Genomic DNA, 21,431 nt, shown 5'->3' on the forward strand with positions numbered 1-21,431 from the left:
ATCTTGAAACAAATTCGAAGTCTCTAGCAAAATATTTAGATTTATGGTGAATTTTAAAAAAAATCTTTCCTTCCCTCCGCGCGTGGATTCTCCGCCACAAATCTCCGAAATGCGTACATACCATTCTCGGAATATTTGCTCCATTTCATATTAGGCATTTCATAGAGTTTTATATATGAAAATGTGCGCAATTTAATGTAGAATAAAACGAAAAATATTTGAAGGTTGTAGCTTTTCTTATTTCCGAAATAATTGCATATAAAAAATATATATATAAAAAAATTCGACATTCGGTCAACTTTAACTCGTCAGATATGGTCGAAAACTGCAATTGTAAGCTAATACTCTTACAGTATAGTAATATTCAATAATTTGTCTTCATGTTTTGAAAGAAAATTGGGAAAGTCTTCTAGGACAATATGTTTAGATTTATGGTGAATTTTTGAAAAAATAAAAAAATATTGTTTGTTTACGTCCGCGCGTTACGAATTCATGCATTATTTTGTGATAATATTTTCTCTGTGTTGCTTTTATCGTTTTACAATGTGTTATATACCAAAATGATTGCAATTTAGTGTACATTACAACGAAAAAAAAGTAACTTGTTATCTTTAACCGTTTTGCGCACAGCGCGATTTGAATACAATTATATATGAAATTTCGTTTTTGCGCTATCATATATCGCATTATTTATATATGATAATGATAATTTTTTTCATTTCTGATGGTTACATACTAAACTTCAGCCAATGACAAAAAAAGGAGCCAAAAATGAACTGTTAATCTTGAAAACTCAGCGCGCTGTGATTTTTTTATAAAAATATTTTTTCCGCTTCCGCGCTCACTCTGAAACACCTCCAGCACACGGGGGAGAATATTTTTTTTACCGCTTCGGCGTAAGAGGGTTAACATCTATTTTACCGCTTTGGCGTAAGAGGGTTAACATCTAATTCGCTCTACCAAGGAATTAACCCTTTAACGCCGATTGGACGTACTACGTCGATATAAATTGTCTGTTGGGTGCCGATTGGACGTATGGTACGTCGATATAAAATTTTTTTTTTAAAGTTCGCGGAAAAATAGTTATAGGTCTACTAGGCGAAAACTTTTGAATCACGCGCCTTGGGGGATGCTGGGAGCTCACGGATCAAGGCGTTTATTTGTTTACAATCGTTACCCAGGAGCACAAGCGCGAATTTCTTTCTTCTCGCACTAAAAAGCATCAGCGACACACCTCAGAAATTATTTCGTCACTTTGACATAATTTTTGCACCATTTTATATTAGCCGTTACATGGAGTATTATATATGAAAATGTGTGCAATTTCATGTAGAATACAGTTTTGAAATATTTTCATATAAATAACGATAAGTGCCAAAATTTCAACCTTCGATCAACTTTGACTCTACCGAAATGGTCGAAAAACGCAATTGTAAGCTAAAACTCTTATATTCTAGTAATATTCAATCATTTAACTTCAGTTTGCAACCAATTGGAAGTCTCTAGCACAATATTTCGATTTATGGTGAATTTATGAAAAAAAACCTTTTCCTTACGTCCGAGCGGTAACACTTCCGAAAAATCAGACATTTTTTCGTTCGATTGTCGTAATGTTTGCACCAATTTAAATTAGCCGTTACATAAAATTTTATATATGAAAATGTGCGCAATTTCATGTAGAATACAAAAAAAATAATTCATGGTTGTAGCTTTATCAGTTTTGAAATATTTTCATATAAATAATGATAAGTGCCAAAATTTCAACCTTCGGTCAATTTGACTCGACTGAAATGGTCAAAAAACGCAATTGTAAGCTAAAACTATTACATTCTAGTAATATTCAATGCTTTACCTTTATATTGCAACAAATTGGAAGCCTCTAGCACAATATTTCGATTTATGGTGAATTTATGAAATAAACTTTTTCCTTATGTCCGCGCGGTAACTCTTCCGAAAAAATCATTAATTTTTTCGTCCGATTGCCGTAATGTTTGCACAGTTTTATATTAGCCGTTACATAAAGTTTTATATATGAAAATATGCACAATTTCATGTAGAATACAACAAAAAACAACCTATGGTTGTAGCTTTTATCAGTTTTGAAATATTTTCATATAAATAACGATAAATAGAAAAAATTCGTCCTTTGGTCAACTTTAACTTGACCGAAATGGTCGAAAACTGCAATTGTAAACTACAACACTTACAGTCTAGTAATATTCAATCAATTACCTTCATTTTGCAACAAACGGGAAGTCTCTAGCACAATATTTCGATTTATGGTGAATTTTTGAAAAGTTTTTTTTTACGCCCGTGCGTTACGAATTCATGCATCATTTTGTGATAATATTTTCTCTATGTTGCCTTGATCGTTTTACAATGTGTTATATTCCAAAATGATCGGAATTTAGTGTACAATACAACGAAAAAAATTAATTTCTTAGCTTTAACCATTTTGCTCACAGCGCGATTTGTTTACAATTATATATGACATTTTTTTTCACGCTGTCATATATCCCATTATTTATATATGATAATGATATTTTTTTCATTCCTGATGGTTGCATACTAAACTTCAGGCAATGAAAAAAAAAGGAGCAAAAAATGAACTCTTAATCTTGAAAACTAAGTGTGCTGTCATTTATTGAAAAAAACATGTTTTCTGCTTCGGCGCTCACTCTCGAACGCCGCCAGCATACGGGAGACGATTTTTAAAATACTGCTTCGGCGTTTAAGGGTTAATATATTTTCATATATGTTTAACCGAAGGGGAATTTTCTAGGTGATAATAGATTTGCTGGCTGACGGGCATGAACCAACGCCACCTTCCAATCCCGGACGACAGTGAAGCCTAAAGCCACCCCGCAACCGCGTATAAGGTTATGGTGCCTCCCACCTCAAATACCCATCGCACTCAGGTATTCGTAGTTTTGGAGACTGCATCAAACCCCCTCGTCCTTGGTAGCATTGTAGTGCTTTTGTCCGCACGTAGCTATTATAAAAGTCATATCATATTACCGTGATTCATATACATATATGGAGCTACAAATGTCCTTTAATATGAAATTCGCTCTACCTTGGAAATAATATATTTTCATATATGTTTAACCGAAGGAGAATTTTCTAGGCGATAATAGATTTGCCGGCTGACGGGCATGAACCTGACATACATATATACAATATTACCTCGTACTTCGAGCTTAAACTGTTTCAGAAGGCTGTTCGAAGTACAATTTGTTTGAAATATGAAACAAATATCCCCATAAGAAATAAAGGGAATCAGGATAATTCTTTCCAGCCAACCCATTTTTTCTATTACTAATGTGTTCAAAGGTTAAATTAAGAGTGTAAAGTAATGGATCACTACGTTATATGAAGTAAAATTTTCTAAATTTAATTTTTCTATGCACAATTTATAAACTGTTTGGTAAAAAATGGCGCCGACTGCCTGGGGGATAGAGGGAAGAGAGAGGCGGGAACCCTTTGAGCAAACCGAATGGTTTCAGTATGCAAAGGTTGATAAAAAAATAAATTTTATCCACATATTAGGTACAAAGACAATTATCCAATTGTGTCTGAGAGAGAGAGAGAGAGAGAGAGAGAGAGAGAGAGAGAGAGAGAGAGAGAGAGAGATGAGATGAGGAGAGAGAGAGAGAGAGAGCGTGTTTACACTTGGGAACTTTGAGTGCAACGCAAAGAGATTAATTATGCCACAATACGTCAACTTACTGTTGGCAAACGAGAGACTTTTGAAACAAACATGAGGATTTTGCAAACAAAGAAGTAATAATCAAGATGCAAGAAAAGGAAAGGGAGACAAAATAACTTTTCACAAGGAAGCCGTTTCAACAAACAATCGAAGGCATGCAGAAGCTGAAAGCAACGCCAGTTTGTTTATCACAGAGCTAAGTTACTTTTACAGTAGTAAAAAATCGTAGAAAGCAATTGTTACTAGATGGGTATTCTATCGTTACAAAAATAAAGAGTGATTTGGGAAAATTGAGTGTAAGTGAAAGAAATCAACAAATAATCCTCCCAGATCAGCTAAGTTCTTCTCTCTCTCTCTCTCTCTCTCTCTCTCTCTCTCTCTCTCAGCACACTGAACACTGACTCGAGCAAGCTTTTCTTTTTCCTTTTTACTCTATTGCATTTGTTTTCATGTTTTATCATTATGCTAAATTTACTGTGAAATAACATTTTATTTTTTATGTGAATTGGTACTGCTTTTACGTACATATTACATAAACAGCTCTCGATAAGGGCCAGTGGTGGCCAAAACTGTTGAGCTAAAAGGAATTTAGCTTTTCATTTCCTGTTGACTACAACCTCAATATATTATATATAGATATATTATATATATATATATATATATATATCTATATATATATAATATAATATATATATATATATATATGAAAGTATGTAAGTATGTATGTATGTATATATATATATATATATATATATATATATATATATATATATATATATATATATATATATATATACTATTACACAGACAATATTATATATTCTTGGAGATGCTGAAGACATGTCCAAGCAATCTCCATCTCCTTATCGTTACTTATTATTTACATATGGAATTTTTGTAAATTCCATTATGGTACCACTTCTATCTCCAAGCTGCCTTCTGTTTTTAAAGTTTATCATTAAATTGACAATATTTTACATATATTTTTACTATTAGACCATGATTCATATTTTTATAACAAAAGCTATACTAGAATAATATATACAGTAATTTATTTTAAATAATTTCAAATAACTAATCAAAACTGTAATAAAAATAAAATAATAAAAAACTAAGATTACATTGCACAGCTGAAAGACTATCTGAACATATAAACTGTAACACTATTCAAATAATCATCTGTAGTCCAAAATTAATATACAGTGGACCCCCACTTTCGTGTTCTCAGGACTCGCATTCTCACACATTGGCGGATTTCTCTCAAGAACATCTCCCTGCATTATTCGTGGAAAATTCGATATTCGCTGTATTTTTCTATGCGAAATATCCACAAAATCCTGGGTTTTTTTTATCAATTTCATCATAAAATGCACTTTTTGTGATAAAACAATTAAAAAAACCAAGTATGAACATTTTTAGTGGGTTTTTCTTGAGTTTTAACTAACAAAATATAGGCTGTTTTCAGCATTTTTATAGGGGTTCCAACTATTTGCTGGTTCCAACTATTCAAGGGGGGGGGGGGAAGGGGGGGGGGGGTCAAGGTACGCCCATCCACCGCGAATATGGGGGGGCCACTGTATTACTTAACAAAACCTGATAAACACATAATCAGTTTTACTTCCAAACTTATGATTAAACATACAATATTTACATTCCTTCACAAAAGTGTAATATTGAGTTTTATTTTATCATTATAACTCAATGGAAGTTGAATATGATCTTATCAAATCTTTTTAAACAAAATAGGTATACGTACATGTTTTGGCTCTTTACTGTTGAGACACCAAATATACTACTAGCTAGACTTATTCATAATATGTATGTACTTAATTCCAGGCCTAAGAAAAATTGAGAATGTAACTAGCATTCAAAAAGTTTACTAGTATGCACAGCCAGTCCCTGGTTATCTGTGGGGGTTCTGTTCTCTACATGCTGCCGATACGCAAAAACCGCCATTAATTGAAACTTGGTGATTTATGGTGTTTATGGCGCTGATAACCTGTTCATGGCACCTCTTTTGTATGTTATGGTGCCGTAACTCTATTATTGGCACCTAGATCCCAGATAACCGGGGGCTGCCTGCAATAGCAACACACTTCACTATGTTTCATCTTTGAATCGTACTTCAAAGAATCTTCATCAAAATCTCCTCTACCTTCTCATTTAACAAAGGAGCTTTAGCCAGAATAATGCATAAAGCAGGTTGGTGAACAACCATTACGAATATTTTCCAAACGGGGCAAACTATATGTAAAGCTGTCTTTCACATTAAGAAAGCAGCTTAACAAACATAAAACAATATTATGCTTTGTTATAGCTATAGTTAAAAAATAAAAATAGTACACACTTTTTAGTACAACTATGCTTTGGAGGGTAAAATAGTAATCTTACTTTACCAAGTTCACACATAAATTCTGTATGGTAAAATTATTCTTACCTGGAAAAGGTAATTTTCAATTTACGTCTAATTTACTGGAAATATTCTAATATGCATGTAACCAAGTCTACAAGGAAGTAGTACCTGTTCACTACCCTCCTGGTCCCAAAGCCTTTCAAACCGATTTTGCAGAAATAAGACATTTCTGGAAGGTTAAGCCAACATTCCATAATTCATTTCTTACCACAAATTCTATTTACATATTAAGAGTTAAAAAACAAATAAGACAACATTACCCAAAATTGTGACAGAACAGACCTAATAATCAAAACTGTTTTCTGCTTTGCAATGATGCAATTTATTTGTATACTTAATGATCAGGCAATATACTTATTTTAAAATTTTAGAAAAGGAAGGTTCTTAAGAAAAATCACATCATAAATAAATAATACTGTACTAAAGAGCTCATTCAGCAAATTTCAGAACAAACAGCAAATGAGTATTATGCATCAAAACATAATAGGGAGTATGAGTTAGAAGATAGTGTTGTTGGAAAGCAAGATGAAAGGAGATACTATCTTAAAAGTTAAGCTATCTTAGTTTAACCAGATCACTGAGCTGATTAACAGCTCTCCTAGGGCTGGCCCAAAGGATTAGATATTTTTCACGTGGCTAGGAACCAATTGGTTTCCGAGTAACGGGACCTACAGCTTATTGTCGTATTAGAACCACATTATATCAAGAAATTAATTTCAATCACCAGAAATAAATTTCTCTGATTCCAGCAGATTGGTAGGCGAGCACAAAAACCACTCACCCAACGAGGAACTACTATCTTGAAAGGAAAGCGAGAAACTAAAGAGCATGAATTTTCTATCCATTGTTGAAATATAAAAATAAAAAAAACTTTCTAAAACCTTAATGCTGTAATATAGAGATTCTAAAAGACTGTATAAAAATTATGCTATTTTGAAATTCAGATCATACAGTGAACACCCTGTATTAGTGCTCTCAAGATTCACGGACTCATCTATTCGAGGTTTTCTCTATAGAATATACTATATACACATTATTTGCAAAAAATTTGCCTATTCACAGTATTTTTCACTGAGAAATACTCAATAAACATGTGTTTTTCTATCAGTTTCATGACTAATGCACTTTTTGTGATAAAACTATTAAAATATTCAGGTATCAGCATTTTCAGAGTTTTTCTTGTGTTTGAACTATCAAAATAAGCAGTTCCAAGTGAACTGCTTATTCACGGATTTTACCTATTCGATCGGGGGGGGAGGGGTGTCTGGAACGCATCGCCCACAAATACGGAGGATCTCTGTAATAAACTCCTGATGCAAAAAATCAATACTATTGTCACTTGCTTGGAAAAAGCTGATACATGAATCTACACACCAAAATTGATATTATTGAATATCCAGTTTAAGGGCTTTATCTAATGTACGTACATATAATACTATTGTTTGTGCAATGAAACTTCTGGGTATAGCAGAAGAGCTATATATGAAAGTGGAATGTATGACCACACCTGTCAATAGTAGATATCTTAAGAGAGCTTTCCCTAAAATTACCAAAGCCACAGAAGCAATCAACATTTCCAAAATCAGCCAGTTCAGTATGAGATTCATTTATCTGTGCACTATATAAAGATCTTTAAATCACACAAGCCAACAAATGTTAACATAACTGGCAGAAGTAACGCTTGCTGGTTTGAACTCTAAAGAAATAGCTCACTAACATTACCTAAAAAAAATATACTATATATAAAAAGGCCTAATGAAGCTTGTCCTTACATTGATTGATATAACATTGCAACGAGAAACCTCTACCATCCTTGTAACTCTGGCAAGTTTGCGTAAAGGTCAAGGGAATCAGGGTTGGTAAGAGCTGAGCGATTCTTGACTGTTTCTCCTTCGATCATTTGCCTTACAGCAACTTCTACTTTCTTGCCACTGACAGTGTACTGCAAAAACAATAAAATAAGTAAATAAAAAATGGTATTAAATGGAAAGATATTTTCAATGAGTATTTCACAATTTTTGGAAGTAAATTGTATTTTTCCTAACTGCGTATACAAACCTGAGGTCCTTTACATAAGGAATTACTTTTGGTGCAGCTGGAATTACAGCCGTTAAATTCTGGAACAAGGTGGTTAGGCAGTAACTACCATGTGGTAGGTGGGTAGGCTAGCCTGCCCGGATGTAAACACTCCACTTTGCCTTTCAGCCCAGGTTCAGATTGAGGGGTGGCATGAGGTGGGCATGAATGTAAAAGACCTCAGGTTTGTATAGTTTGGAAAAATACAATTTACTTCCAAAAATTGTGATTTGTTCCTACATGATATACAAACCCTTTGTCCTTTACATAAGGAAGACTCGCTGATTGGTGGGAGAAATGTGAGTGAGTCTCTAGAATTGACTGGAGTTCTACACAACTAGGCTACTCCTCCTGGTCATAAGAGCAAGGAGGAGTGCCCTGCCTCTGACAACTTGATCGGAGTACAGGAGCTGCATGATCAAGAGTCAGACTTCTGGGCCTTTTCGAAATGAGAGGAATTGTAACTCATTCGAAAATGGGCTGTGAAGAATATTGGAGTCGGAGGCATTAATGCAAAGTTCTGGGATGGGTTTGCATTATTACCAGTCTCCTTCCTCCCCTTGCTAGAGGAAGGAGCGGGATTGCTTCTATGATTCTGATAAGAAACATATAAAGATGCTGTATGTATAAGCTTACCGCATCAATCGCCTGACCAGCCAGTATAAAACTGCACACCTTAGGCGAGATGCAACTTGTCCTCTTGAAGCAGCTAGGTAAACAAACACAACCTACAAGCATCCACCACCGGTCCAAGGAAATGAGGTTCCAAGGACCTGTGGGCAGGCCTGAAGGGAAAGATAAATATGGTCACAATGAGACCTTATCTATCTTCCTGTCCGACATATTCTTCGGAGTGAAGACAAGTACCCATCCACTGGACTATCCAACTGCAGAGAAGTCTCACGGTCTCGTAATATTCGCAGCGGATAAAGACACCAACACTCCACGGTGGGTGTCAATCCTTGTGGGTACAGGAACACATCAATAAGACAATGACTGATCTGGATCAACCAATACAAAGTCCACAGCATAGCTCATAATGGTCTCGGACTCTTCAACAGCTGCCGACTTACTGTGCTTGGTGTGAGGTGAGCAGTCATACATCCGAGACGTAGTCACATGGCACTCTCCTTTTGAAGGGTTATGCAGAGAAACTGTACAAATCGTCTATCTTGTTCGCCACCGATGTTGGGAGACGACATGATGGTTCTCTCAAGGCATGCGACCATCAGACGATAGTCAATTGCCTTCTAGAGACCGAGGTCCCTGATGGCAAGACAGAAATTCTCATTGTAGTTGAATCTCAATTAAGGAGAAACAATACTATATGCCAGTGAAAGACTAAGGTGAATGCAGGTCTTCATCTTCACAGCTGAATTGAGAGAAGTAACTCTCAAGATTCTGAACGTAGAAAAAGTCCTGTCGATGACACCAACCAGTGAAGATGGCTTTAACCCGTTTTTTTATAGAGGACTGGAAATGCTAAATCGCTATTTCATTATTGTTCGGTGAGAAGTCGATGTGCCTTTCAGTAATGAAAACACGGGGAATTTACTGCCTGAAGAATGGGTTCTTATGGGCTGGATCAGGGAGGACATTTCTATTACTTGGAAGTAGAGCTGGCAGGGCAGGGAACAGGCGAAGTCTTCCATTATTCATCTACAACTCGGGGTGAACAAAGAATAATTGCACACCGACGAATTACGAGATGTATTTAGAGGACAAACTCAGATGTCTGAAGAAATCATTCTGCATCATCACAGCGGCAGGTGTGATGAAGCGGAAGACTAGGCTACAGACTTCTGTTACCGTGAGGTAAACAGAAAGATAACGAGTCTAGTGAGATATCTCTGTCTGAAAATTCTTGCAACAGCAAAAGGCAATGCAGGAGAGATGGTCATACACGTATGCGAGAATTCCAGCCAACCAGAGACCTAAGTCTGTGATTGCCGGGCAGAGATTCGATTCGGTAGTCAATCATCACAGAGGAGGAGAGACAAGACCCGAACGAACTATCTCGGAGAGCCAGCTGTACTGGCTGTGGCAGGCAAGGCTGGCAGCCAGCACGTACACTGCTAGCTCTCTCTCATTTGTCATCTGAGCTGCCAGGTAATCCATTCCATGAAGGAATGCGTTCAGCTAGAACCATCAAGCGCAAGAAAATACGCTTGAGCATTTGCATTTTAACCGAAATGGGAGGGAAGAAACCCGTCCTATATGGAGAATGCAAACGCTGTGGTGGTGGTGTTGTAAAAAAAAAAAAAAAGCCACTAGTATCTCAAAATCGAAACCGGTAGTAACTCTTGGGAGGCTTGCAAGGCAGTCCCGAGTTGTAGTTCAATTAAGAGATAATACTATTCATCTCGGTCACATAACCGTAGAGTTAACTACAGTTATGTGCCTACACCTCAGACAATTCAACTGATAACAGAAGCATTGTCGCGAGAGAAATGTACGTAGTATATTTGTAGGTTCCTGTACATGGTCCTCCAGCCTAAATTCTCTTCCATTCGAGGAACAAGAATAAGGACTGGAAGCCGACCTCCTTCATTCTCTAATGAAGAGAGCAAAGGTGAAGTTTTCCCGAAGGAAGACTTCTATGGTGATAACAGGATACCGAAGATGACTAGTTCAAGCTGAACTGGATGTTCCCAAAACAGTAGCACTGGAGAGGCATTCAAATTCTCAGTACTATCCATCCTGAACAGATTGACATACGTTTGGTAAAATCCTAGGATTGAACCAAAAACATAGTCTCTCGGGTTCGAATTCTGAGGAGTAAACTCCACCGAATTCCTCTTATTTCCTTGTTTCATTCTGGTATAGCCAAGAAGTAAAGGGGCGGGGGGGGGGGGGGGGGGGGGGGGGGGGGGGGAAGAGAGGAGGATTGACTTTTAATGCCCATTCTTCTCTATTCCGGGGGTGACCGCCTACTGAGGCGACGGACCATCAGGTCCATCCAGGCTGAGCCCCTCCCGAGATATTCTTCCTTCAGCAGCAGTACTTCCTTCGAACGCTAGAAATTCCAGGAATTAATGGCTTAGCGAGACTCCCAAGTTCATAATAACAATTACCGGGAATGTCTGTCTTGACAGTGTGTTTAGAAATTACAGGAAAACCAAAACACTCCTGAGACGTCAGAAATTCCAAGTAATTTGAGCATTCGGTGAGATTCCTGATTATCATAGTAACAATTATTAGGAATTCTTGTCTCACCCACTCTGGACTGTGGTCTCGCCCAAGTGTTTGCAAATCGTAGAAGACAAAAACACTCGGAGAGTGCTAGAAATTCCGAAGAATTTTAAGCGATCGGCGAACCCCCACCCCCAAATTTCGTCAGACGATCATCAGGTGGTGGTCCTCCCAATTCCCGTAAAATCGAGGAGGAATGGGGAAGATCCTTCCTCAACGACAGGGGCTTATGTCCGGTAGGACCCGAAGGTCCCTCCAGAAATGCAGTCCCCGCCGCGAAATCCTACAGAGAACGCTTTACAGGATTCCTCCCATTCCCCTCGCAGCCATAGGAAGAGAAGGAATGGGGGAGGAAGATTGGATGCTCTCGCTTGCCTTGCCAGCGGAACTAGCAGTCGGAGAAGCGAGTTACGGGCAGCCATCAACCTGCAGTGATGGCCGCTCCAAGTCTAGGAAAACATTACCGTCTGGAGAAAGCGTTTTCCCAAGGCGAAACATCTGCCGCCACTGTGACCGTCATCTGGGTGGGGCTGAGTGTGCACCTGACAGGAGAGAGCCGATACCGTCCTCCGACAAGTCCCAGTCCTTCTTGAGGCCGAAACCTCTCAAGAGGACCGAAGGGGGAGATCACACTGGTCTCTGCGTGCGCGGTCCAGCAGGACCGTCACGTAACAGTGGTAATGGTCACTCCTTGAGTTTAGGAAAGTGCCATCATCCTTGCCAGCCCCCACGATCTCCTCCAACCACTTGAGCGTATAATCTGTTTGGTCCCAAGACCGAACCAGGCTCGTTGGCCAGACTGTAAGAAGTGCATTCATCATGGTCACTCCTGTTCGCCTCGTTCCTCCCGGTGTAGCCCGAGGAGGTTGAAGGGACAGGTGAGGGAGACCTGACGCTCCTATCCTGCCTACTAGCAGAACCAGTAGGCTGGGAAGACTACAGGCGATCGCCAACCTGCGGTGGTGATCGAGCTGCAGGTCTGGACCAGCGGTCTCCTTTCGGAGAAGTGCTGGACCGAGGACGGTAGCATCGGTCTCATGCATCAGGGGAGCTGCTACGAGCGCTCCTACCCTGCCTACCAGCAGAACCAGTAGGCTGGGAGGATAGCAGGCAATCACCAACCCACCGTGGCGATCGAGCTGCAGCTCTGGAACAGCGGTCTCCTTGTGGAGAAGCGCTGGACCGAGGACGGCAGCATCAGTCTAGTGCGTCAGGGGAGCTGCTACCAGTCGTGCGAGCCGTCCGGTCCCGGTGGAAGCGATGGTCGGGTGACTGCTAGTGTCCACTAACGTGGTGAGAGTGAGCACTGTCCTCTCGACTCGCCATGGTACCAGGTGACCTCTTCCCAGCCTCGCCACGTGAACGGTCTGGTGGGAACGTCACTTCAACCCTGGGTACCAAACGATCGCTGCGCGAGCGATCGCCGGTCTGGTGAGGGTCACCTGAGCAACTCTTACCATCCTTCTGCTCCGTGCCTGGGTCCTAATGATGAGCGTACTCAGCAGTCTGGACCTTGGATGCACAGTCACCCGTAGGTGACCATAAACTCGGTGGCACTCGCTCGCTGCTGAGACAGTTCCTGGTCCGGAGGTGGAACCTCTGGAGCCGGTACCCCTACGGTCCCCGTCTTCTTCTTCCCTGGGGAAGGAGAGATAGGCCCCGTTCCGGAAACAGGAGGACCAGCGGAAGAGGCGGGACAGACCCTTAAAAGTCTCTGTGCGAGACTTCTGAGGAGGAGGAGGAGGCCACCTTCTTCTTCCTTGTCTGGTGGGCCTTGGAAGTCAAAGGGGAAGAGGCGGCAGAAGACGAGACAAAGACGACGACGACACCTTCCTCTTCTTTCTGGACTTCTTCTTCGCCAGCTTCCTCGGGACAACCAACAGGTCCTCCATCCAGGACGGAGTTGGGGCAGTTGTGGTAGCAACATGGCCCAACTGCACTGGCCCAACTGCACCTGCAGGAACTGGAGAGAACGCTTCCTCGAGGAGGGTTACGAAACTATCGCCTGGCAGGCGAAGCGTCTGCCACCACCGAGACTGGTCGGTCTTTGCGCAACCGTTGTCTGGGTGGGGCTGAGCGTGCACCTCACAAGAGACAGCCAATACCATTCTGCGACTCGTCCAAGTCCTCGTCGAGGCCGAAACCTCTCAAGAGGGCTGAATGGGCAGCCTCCACCAGTCTCTGTGTGTATGGTCCCGCGGAAACATCACGTCAACCCTGGGTACCGGACGATCGCTGTGAGAGCGATCGCCGGTATGGCGAGAGTCACCTGAGCGACCCTTACTATCCTTCCACTCCGTGCCTGGGTCCTGACACGGTGAGCATACTCAGCAGTCTGCAAGTGGCCAAGACGGTTCCCGGTCTTGAGGTACTTAGCAGCAGCTGAACCAGTCGTAAGCTTCGAACACAGGGGTTTGGTAGTTAACTACTTGTCCAGCAGTTGGCAGTCAGCTCGACTGCGAGGAGAGGAGTCACTTTGCTTTAGGCCCAGGAAACGCAGAGTGAGGGGTGGCATGAGGTGGGACTGTGTAAAGGACCTCAGGTTTGTATAGTTAGGAAAAATAAAATTGCCGACAAATTGTTATTTGTCCCGATATGTGTACAAACCCTCAGTCCTTTAACAATAGGAAGACTCACTTCTTGGTGGGTGGAATCTGAGTCTTATGAACAGACTGGTGTTTGTCCTACCTTGGTTCCCTCCCTGGTCGTAAGAGCAAAGGGAGGGATCCTAGCCTCTGCCCAGTTGATCGGGGTGTGCACCCCAGGATCAGTGGTCAGACTTCTGGACCAAATTTATAAGAGGGAGGCAAGAGTACCTCTTATAAATAGCAAAAGGCAAGAACTAGTTCCTACTTCCAGAGCCAAAATGAAGTCATGGGTTTGTCTCTTGTTGGCTTCCACTCAACCCCCCTTGTTGGGGAGTGGCGGAAAAACACTCCTATCCCTACTGAAAGGGATAGGATGGAGCTCAGTTGTGTAGCTTACCTGCATCGGCCTCCTGTTCAGCGTAGTGACGACCGCGGCCCTCTGCCCACAGGTAGAGGAGAAGAACGAAGGAGGAAGAGAACCCAGTCACACTCTCTTTCACTCGTCCATTCATGCGGTCACACAAGGATGCGATGCTGTTCTGTCCGCTCGGGTGCTGGGTAGACTACACAACTTGTTGAGCAGCCACCACGGGTCCCAAGGAAAAAGTGTCCAGGACCTGTGGGCAATATCCCGAAGGTAGAATGAAAGGGATAGGATGGAGCTCGGTTGTGTAGCTTACCTGCATCGGCCTCCTGTTCAGCGTAGTGACGACTGCGGCCTTCTGCCCACAGGTAGAGGAGAAGAATGAAGGAGGAAGAGAACCCAATCACTCTCTCTTTCACTCGTCCATTCATGCTGTCACACAAGGATGCGATGCCAGGGAGAAGTTCTTGCGGAACACAAGGGTTGGACCAATACCTCTGACTTCGTGGGCTCTCGGACGAAGGGTACGGGTGTCGTCACTACCATCAGTGTCTTACTTCCTCCTCATCACCTCACGCACCAGAAAGTTTGTTCTTGGCAACTTCTTTCTTGGTAACTAACGAAGAGGCGTCGACACTCAGGCCTGAGGTGCCGAGTTCTCTTCATATAGCGCCGTAGCGCCCTCACAGGACAAAGCAGCATCTCATCAGTGAAGTCCTTCAGGGAGGGGATCGTGAAAGACTTGAACCGGTCGTCAGGGACCGAAGGATTCTGAGTCTTCGCTACGAAGTTCGGGACAAAATCGAGCGTCACGGATCCCCATCCCCTGGAATGCTTGACGTCGAAGGAAAGACCATGAAGTTCACCAGAAAGTGGAAAAAAAGGTCTTGCAAAAGAAAAAAATGCATGGAAAGTTATAGAACTAAAAAGCAAGATAGAAAATGCAGAACAAAAGATTATACAATCAAAAGAAAATGAAAAACGGGACTTGGAAGAAAAAACCCTATTAAATATCAAGCAAAACCCCAAACTATTATACTCATATGCGAAGAAGATGAATAAAAGAAGAATAGAAATAGGCCCTCTGAGAATTGAAGGGAGATTAACGAATGAAAAAAAGGAAATTTGCAACATACTGGCAGAACGATATAAGAGAGAATTCACCCCTAGAATAGATAATGAAGATAATGATATAGAAGTAAGGGACGAAAATAGTGAATATTTAGCTGACATAGAAATTAATGAAGCTGATATTGTGCAGGCAATTAATGAAATTAAAAATGGAGCTGCTGCAGGGCCGGATGGAGTCCCTGCTATTTTGTTAAAGAAAGTAGTTCATTCTATCGCAAAGCCACTTGCAATATTATTAAGACAAAGTGTAGATACAGGCAAGATTTATGATAAGCACAAATTAGCATATATCACCCCTACTTTCAAAAGTGGATCAAGACTAGAGGCAAGAAGTAATTATAGGCCTGTGAGTCTAACATCACATATTATGAAAGTGTATGAAAGGGTAATGAAGAAAAACATTATGAATCATTTAATAAAAAATAATTTGTTTAATATAGGACAACACGGTTTCGTACCCGGAAAAAGTACACAAACCCAACTGTTAGTCCACCGTGAGAACATATTCAAAAAATATGAAAAGCGGAAAATGAAACAGATGTGGTTTATCTAGACTTTGCAAAAGCTTTTGACAAAGTAGACCATAATATATTAGCAAAGAAAATTAGAAAAAACACAATATCGTAGATAAAGTAGGAAGATGGTTAAAAGGAATTTTTACACAACAGAAAACAGATAGTTATTGCAAACGATGAGAAATCGGATGAAACCAAGGTAAATATCCGGTGTGCCACAAGGTACGGTGCTAGCTGCAATATTGTTTGTTTTTTATTATGATTGAAGACATAGACAGTAATGTTAAGGATTCGGTAGTGAGTAGTTTCACTGATGACACAAGAATAAGTAGAGAAATTACTTGTGATGAAGATAGGAACGCTCTACAAAGAGACCTTAACAAAGTATATGATTGGGCAGAGGTAAATAGGATGGTATTTAACTCTGATAAATTTGAATCTAAATAAATTGTTTGGAGACAGAGAAGGAAAAGCTATATGCATATAGGGGACCTAATAATTGAGACAATCACAAATAAGGAAGCAGTTAAGACCTTGGTGTGATGATGAATAGGAACATGTTATGCAATGATCAAATAGCCATTCTGTTGGCAAAATGTAAGCAAAAATGGGAATGTTGTTACGGCACTTCAAAACAAGAAAAGCTGAACACATGATTATGCTTTATAAAACATATGTTCGTAGTCCACTTGAATATTTCAATATGATATGGTACCACACTATCAAAGGATATTGCACAAATAGTGTACAAAGGTCCTTTACAGCTAGAATAGAAGAAGTTAAGGACCTAGACTATTGGGAAAGACTACAATCCTTAAAATTAAAATATAGTCACCCCCCCCCCCCCAGAAAGGAGAAGAGAACGCTACATGATAATTCAGGCATGGAAACATAGAAGGAATAACAGAAATATCATGGAACTAAAAATATCAGAAAGAGCAAGCAGAGGTAGATTAATAGTGCCCAAAACTATACCAGGAAAAATAAGGAAAGCACACAGAACATTAATCCACTACGCACCAGCATCGATAATGCAGCGTCTATTCAATGCGTTGCCAGCTCATCTGAGGAATATATCAGGAGTGAGCGTAGATGTGTTTAAGAATAAGCTCGACAAATATCTAAACTGCATCCCAGACCATCCAAGATTGGAAGATGCAAAATATACCGGAAGATGTACTAGCAACTCTCTGGTAGACATTAGAGGCGCCTCACACTGAGGGACCTGGGGCAACCCGAACGAACTGTAAGGTCTGTAAGGTAAGGTAAGGTCCAATGCCAGGGCCAGCAGGAAGAGGGTCATGAGGGTCAGATCCCGGTCTGACGACTCTCGGAGTGGCTCGAAGGGTCTGCGAGTCAAACTCCTAAGGACAAGAGTCACATCCCACCCCGGGGGCCTGAGTTCCCTGGGTGGGCAAGACCTCTCGAAGCTCTTCATCAGGAGGGAGATCTTGAAAGAGGAGGAGATATCCACACCTCGCAGTTTAAGGACTAGGGCCAGGGCGGCTCTGTATCCTTTAACTGCAGACGGAGAGGAGCTTCTCTCGGCGAAGGAAGACGAGGAAATCCGCTACCTGCTGAAGAGTGGCTCTGAGAGGAGTGAGACCCCGTCCACGACACCAACCACAGAAGATGGACGGACCACTTCCCCTGGTAGACAGCTGCAGAGGACTGTCAGAGGTATCTAGCCATCTCTGTTGCTGCGCTGTGAGAAAAGCCTCTCGCTCGCAAGAGATGGTGGATAACAGCCAGCCGTGAAGACACAGGGACTTGACAGACCGGTGGTACCATTCTACGTGTGGCTGGCACAGGAGGTTGTGCCAGGGGGGAATCTCTCTCGGCGCTTCGGCAAGCAGAGCCAGCAGGTCCGGGTACCATTGGGTGCCACCAGGATCATCCGAAGATTCGCGATGATCAGCGCCCTGCTGATCACTTTGCGAATCAGACAGAACGGAGGAAAGGCATAAACGAAGAGGTTGTCCCAAGGGTGTTGAAGAGCGTCCTCTGCAGCTGCCCATGGGTCCGGCACAACCGAGTAGAAAACCTGGAGTTTTCTGTTGTGCCGGGTTGAAGAGCCTTTCCACCATGTCTGGGTGGAGGGACCACTCGGTTCCTATCACCTGATCCCGATGGCTGAGCTTGTCGGCTACCACATTCCTCTTGCCTGGAATGTAGCGGGCCAACAGCTCTACTGAGTGTGCCACGGCCCACTCGTGCACCTGCAACGTCAACTGGTGCAGCAGGAGGGACACTAGGCCCCCCTGCTTGTTGACGTAACCCACTACCGTGGTGATGTCGCTCATCAACACCACCAAGTGTCCCACCAGACAATCCTGGAACTCTTGGAGAGCGAGGAATGCTGCCTTGAGCTCCAGGACGTGGATGTGAAGGTGCTTGTCGCGTTGTTTCCTCACGCCTGCAGTCAGCAACTCCTCCAGGTGTGTGCCCCATCCCTCGGTCGATGCGTCTGAGAACAGCAACATCTCCGGGAGGGGGGGAGAGTGCGAAGAGGCACTCCTCTTATGAGGTTCCCGTTGTCCAGCCACCAGGCTAGGTCCTACCTCACTTCCTCCGTGAGGGATACGGGGAAGAAAGGAGGGTCTCTTGCCTGTGACCAACACTCCTTTAGTCTCCACTGAAGAGACCACAGGTGAAGACACCCGTGAGGGACTAGCTTCCCAAGAGACAACAGGTGACCGATCACGACCTGCCACTGCTGAGCTGGTTGCTCCTGTAGAGACAGAAACTGTCTTGCTGCCTCCCTGAGCCTGCTGATCCGCGAATCTTTGGGGAAGACTCACCCTGCTACCGTGTTGATCAGCATGCCCAGGCACTTCATCCTCTGCTTGGACTCGAGGTCTGACTTCTCTTAATTCACTACGATCCCCAGATCGTGGCAGATTTTGAGGAGTCGATCTCTGTCCTGCAGCAACTGCGAGCGGGAGCCTACCAGGAATAACCAATCGTCGAGATACCTCAGAAGACGTATCCCTACCGAGTGGGCCCAAGCCGACACCAGCGAGAACACTCGCGTGAACACCTGTGGGGCGGTTGAGAGACCGAAACAAAGTGCCCTGAATTGGTACACCATCCCGTCGAGGATGAAGCAGAGGTACTTCCTGGAGGATTGATGGATGGGTATCTGGAAATATGCGTCCTTCAGATCCACCGAAACCATGAAGTCGTTCTCCCTGATGAAATCGAGCACTGAACGTGCTGTTTTCATCGTGAACCGAGTCTGGCGAATGAAACGGTTCAAGGGAGAGAGATCTATCACCAAGCGCCAGCCCCCTGAGGACTTCTCCACCAGGAATAGTCGACTGTAGAAGCCCGGCGACTGATCCCGTATGATATCCACAGCACGTTTGCTCAGCATGGCTTCTACTTCCTGCCGAAGCATCACATCCTTGTCGAGCCAGGAATGTAGGTTTGGTTTCAGATGGACCCGGGTTGGAGGTGAGGGGGGGCGGCCGAGACTCGAAGGGTAGTAAATATCCCTCCCAAAAGAACGTTCACTATCCCGGTCTCCGCTCCGTAGCGTTGCCATGTTGCCCAATGGCTTGCTAGGCACCCCCCTCCCCCCCATTTCTGGCAGCAGGTGAGGGAGAACACCGTCCCTAGCGCTTCCCTCCTCTCTTCGCCTTCTTCTTCCCAGATCCTCCTCGAGTAGCCATCTTGCTTGGTGAGACGTACCCGCGTGAAGTCAGATTAATCAACAGATATCACAAGTTTAACATACGACTAGAATTTGAGAAATATCTAGAAGTGTTCGTGAACTATCGTGATAAGATTAGTGTGAAAATAGTAGGATAAAGCGTCTTCTAAGTTAGTTTATCAAGTGTAAGTACTATAAATCAGAACAAGATGGCAGTAAGTTCCAACTGCGGGAAGAGGTGGCGTAATTTGGCGTGTTTAGCAGATTCGCAATACGATGAGGTAGCAGGAAGGGAACTGGCATTTCTCATCTATGAAATCAGCAACAGTCCTAACCAAAAAGATACAAAGATTTCATAGATATGATTAGAAGGATATAATCCTTCAAACTGGAACAAATCTAATGAAAACATCTTGAAAATAATTGAAGAAGTTCCAAATAAAATTCCAAGTGGTCAAGAGACTCATAAAGAAAATATACATAAACCAACATATTCCGACAAAGAAAATGAATAAGGTGAATCTTGTGAATATCCTAATTGATGCATTAGGAAAAAGAATGCCAAAAGCATGCAAACTGTGTAAGGTTTGGTATAGCATAGTCAATCCACAAAACCTAATCAGAAAATGTGCTGCATGCAACATTCCGACCCATCCACAGTGTGCTGAGGTAATACAAGATTTGAGAAAAGATACAAGAATTTTTTGTTCAACATGTCTATCATGGATAGACATGTTATTAAATCAAGATTGAATGTACAAATAGTTGAGATGAGAAGAAGAGGAAGAGGAAGAAGAAGAAGAAAAAGAAGAAGAGGAAAACGGAAGAGAAGTAAACAAAATGAAATGACAGAAAAAAATAAGGAAAACAAAGAACAAGATAAAAGTATGGATGCAGAGATACTCATTGATACTACATATGAGGCAATAAAGCAGCATACCTACGAAGAAATAAACTACGATATGACAACAGAAAAGCAAATCCCGAAGAGGCTCTACCCAGATCTACACAATGACGGGAAAGAGGAAAAAATAGACAAGAAAGACAAAATCTGCAACCTTTTGAAAAGAGGGAATTGCAGATTTGGAGAAAGATGTTACTACAAACATCCTAAGATATGTCAAACTATGAAATATATGGTAAATGTGCATACTTAGATGGATATGGGGATGATTGCAGAGATCTGCATCCAAAAATATGTAAAAACCTAAAAGAAGGAAAAGGATGTAAGTTCGACAAAAAAATGCAAATATATGCACCCTGTAGCCATGAATCATAATCAAATAAAGTAACCAACCAAGTAATAAAAATCCAAAATAAGAAGGAAACAAATAAAGAGAGAAATCAAGAATATCAGGTAAAAGAGAAAAGCAAACCACCAATGAGATATGCAGAGGTGTCAGCAAAAAATTTTCAAAGCATCAGCTCCGAAATTCTACTCAAGAGATAATAACTGTATTTATTATGCAAGAGATATTGCAGAAACGGAGAAAATTGCAGATTCAGACACAAAAATGAATAATTACGATGAAGGAAGATCAAATATTATGGAAAAGTTGGATTTTTTAATGTCAGAATTTCTGGAAATGAAAAAAAGAACAACATACCAGAAACGGAAAGAGACATGGGAAAATCCTTATTACTACAGTTATTAAATGAAGGAGAAACACGCAAACCATCATAGTGATGAATGCGCAGGGATTTAGTTACGAGTAACTCAAAAAGAAAAATAGAGTACTTAGAAGAACTAACCCAAAATGAAAAGAAAATAGATATAAATGAATATAA

At 41.7% G+C, this 21,431-nt stretch overlaps 2 protein-coding genes across 2 annotated transcripts in view; one reads left to right on the plus strand and one right to left on the minus strand.

Annotated features, from left to right (window-relative positions):
- LOC135218792 (acetoacetyl-CoA synthetase-like) overlaps positions 1-21,431 on the plus strand; it is a 198,139-nt gene that overhangs the window by 50,772 nt on the left and 125,936 nt on the right.
- The window catches only part of LOC135219311 (acetoacetyl-CoA synthetase-like), a 78,044-nt gene continuing 61,857 nt past the window's right edge, over positions 5,245-21,431 (minus strand). The window contains exon 7 of the mRNA XM_064255970.1: positions 5,245-8,064. Within this exon, the coding sequence (XP_064112040.1) occupies positions 7,927-8,064 (138 nt within the window). The 3' untranslated portion in view covers positions 5,245-7,926. The remainder of the gene's footprint in view (positions 8,065-21,431) is intronic.

The sequence above is a fragment of the Macrobrachium nipponense genome, chromosome 1 (assembly GCF_015104395.2).
Source record: "Macrobrachium nipponense isolate FS-2020 chromosome 1, ASM1510439v2, whole genome shotgun sequence".
NCBI classification, from domain to species: Eukaryota; Metazoa; Arthropoda; class Malacostraca; order Decapoda; family Palaemonidae; genus Macrobrachium; species Macrobrachium nipponense.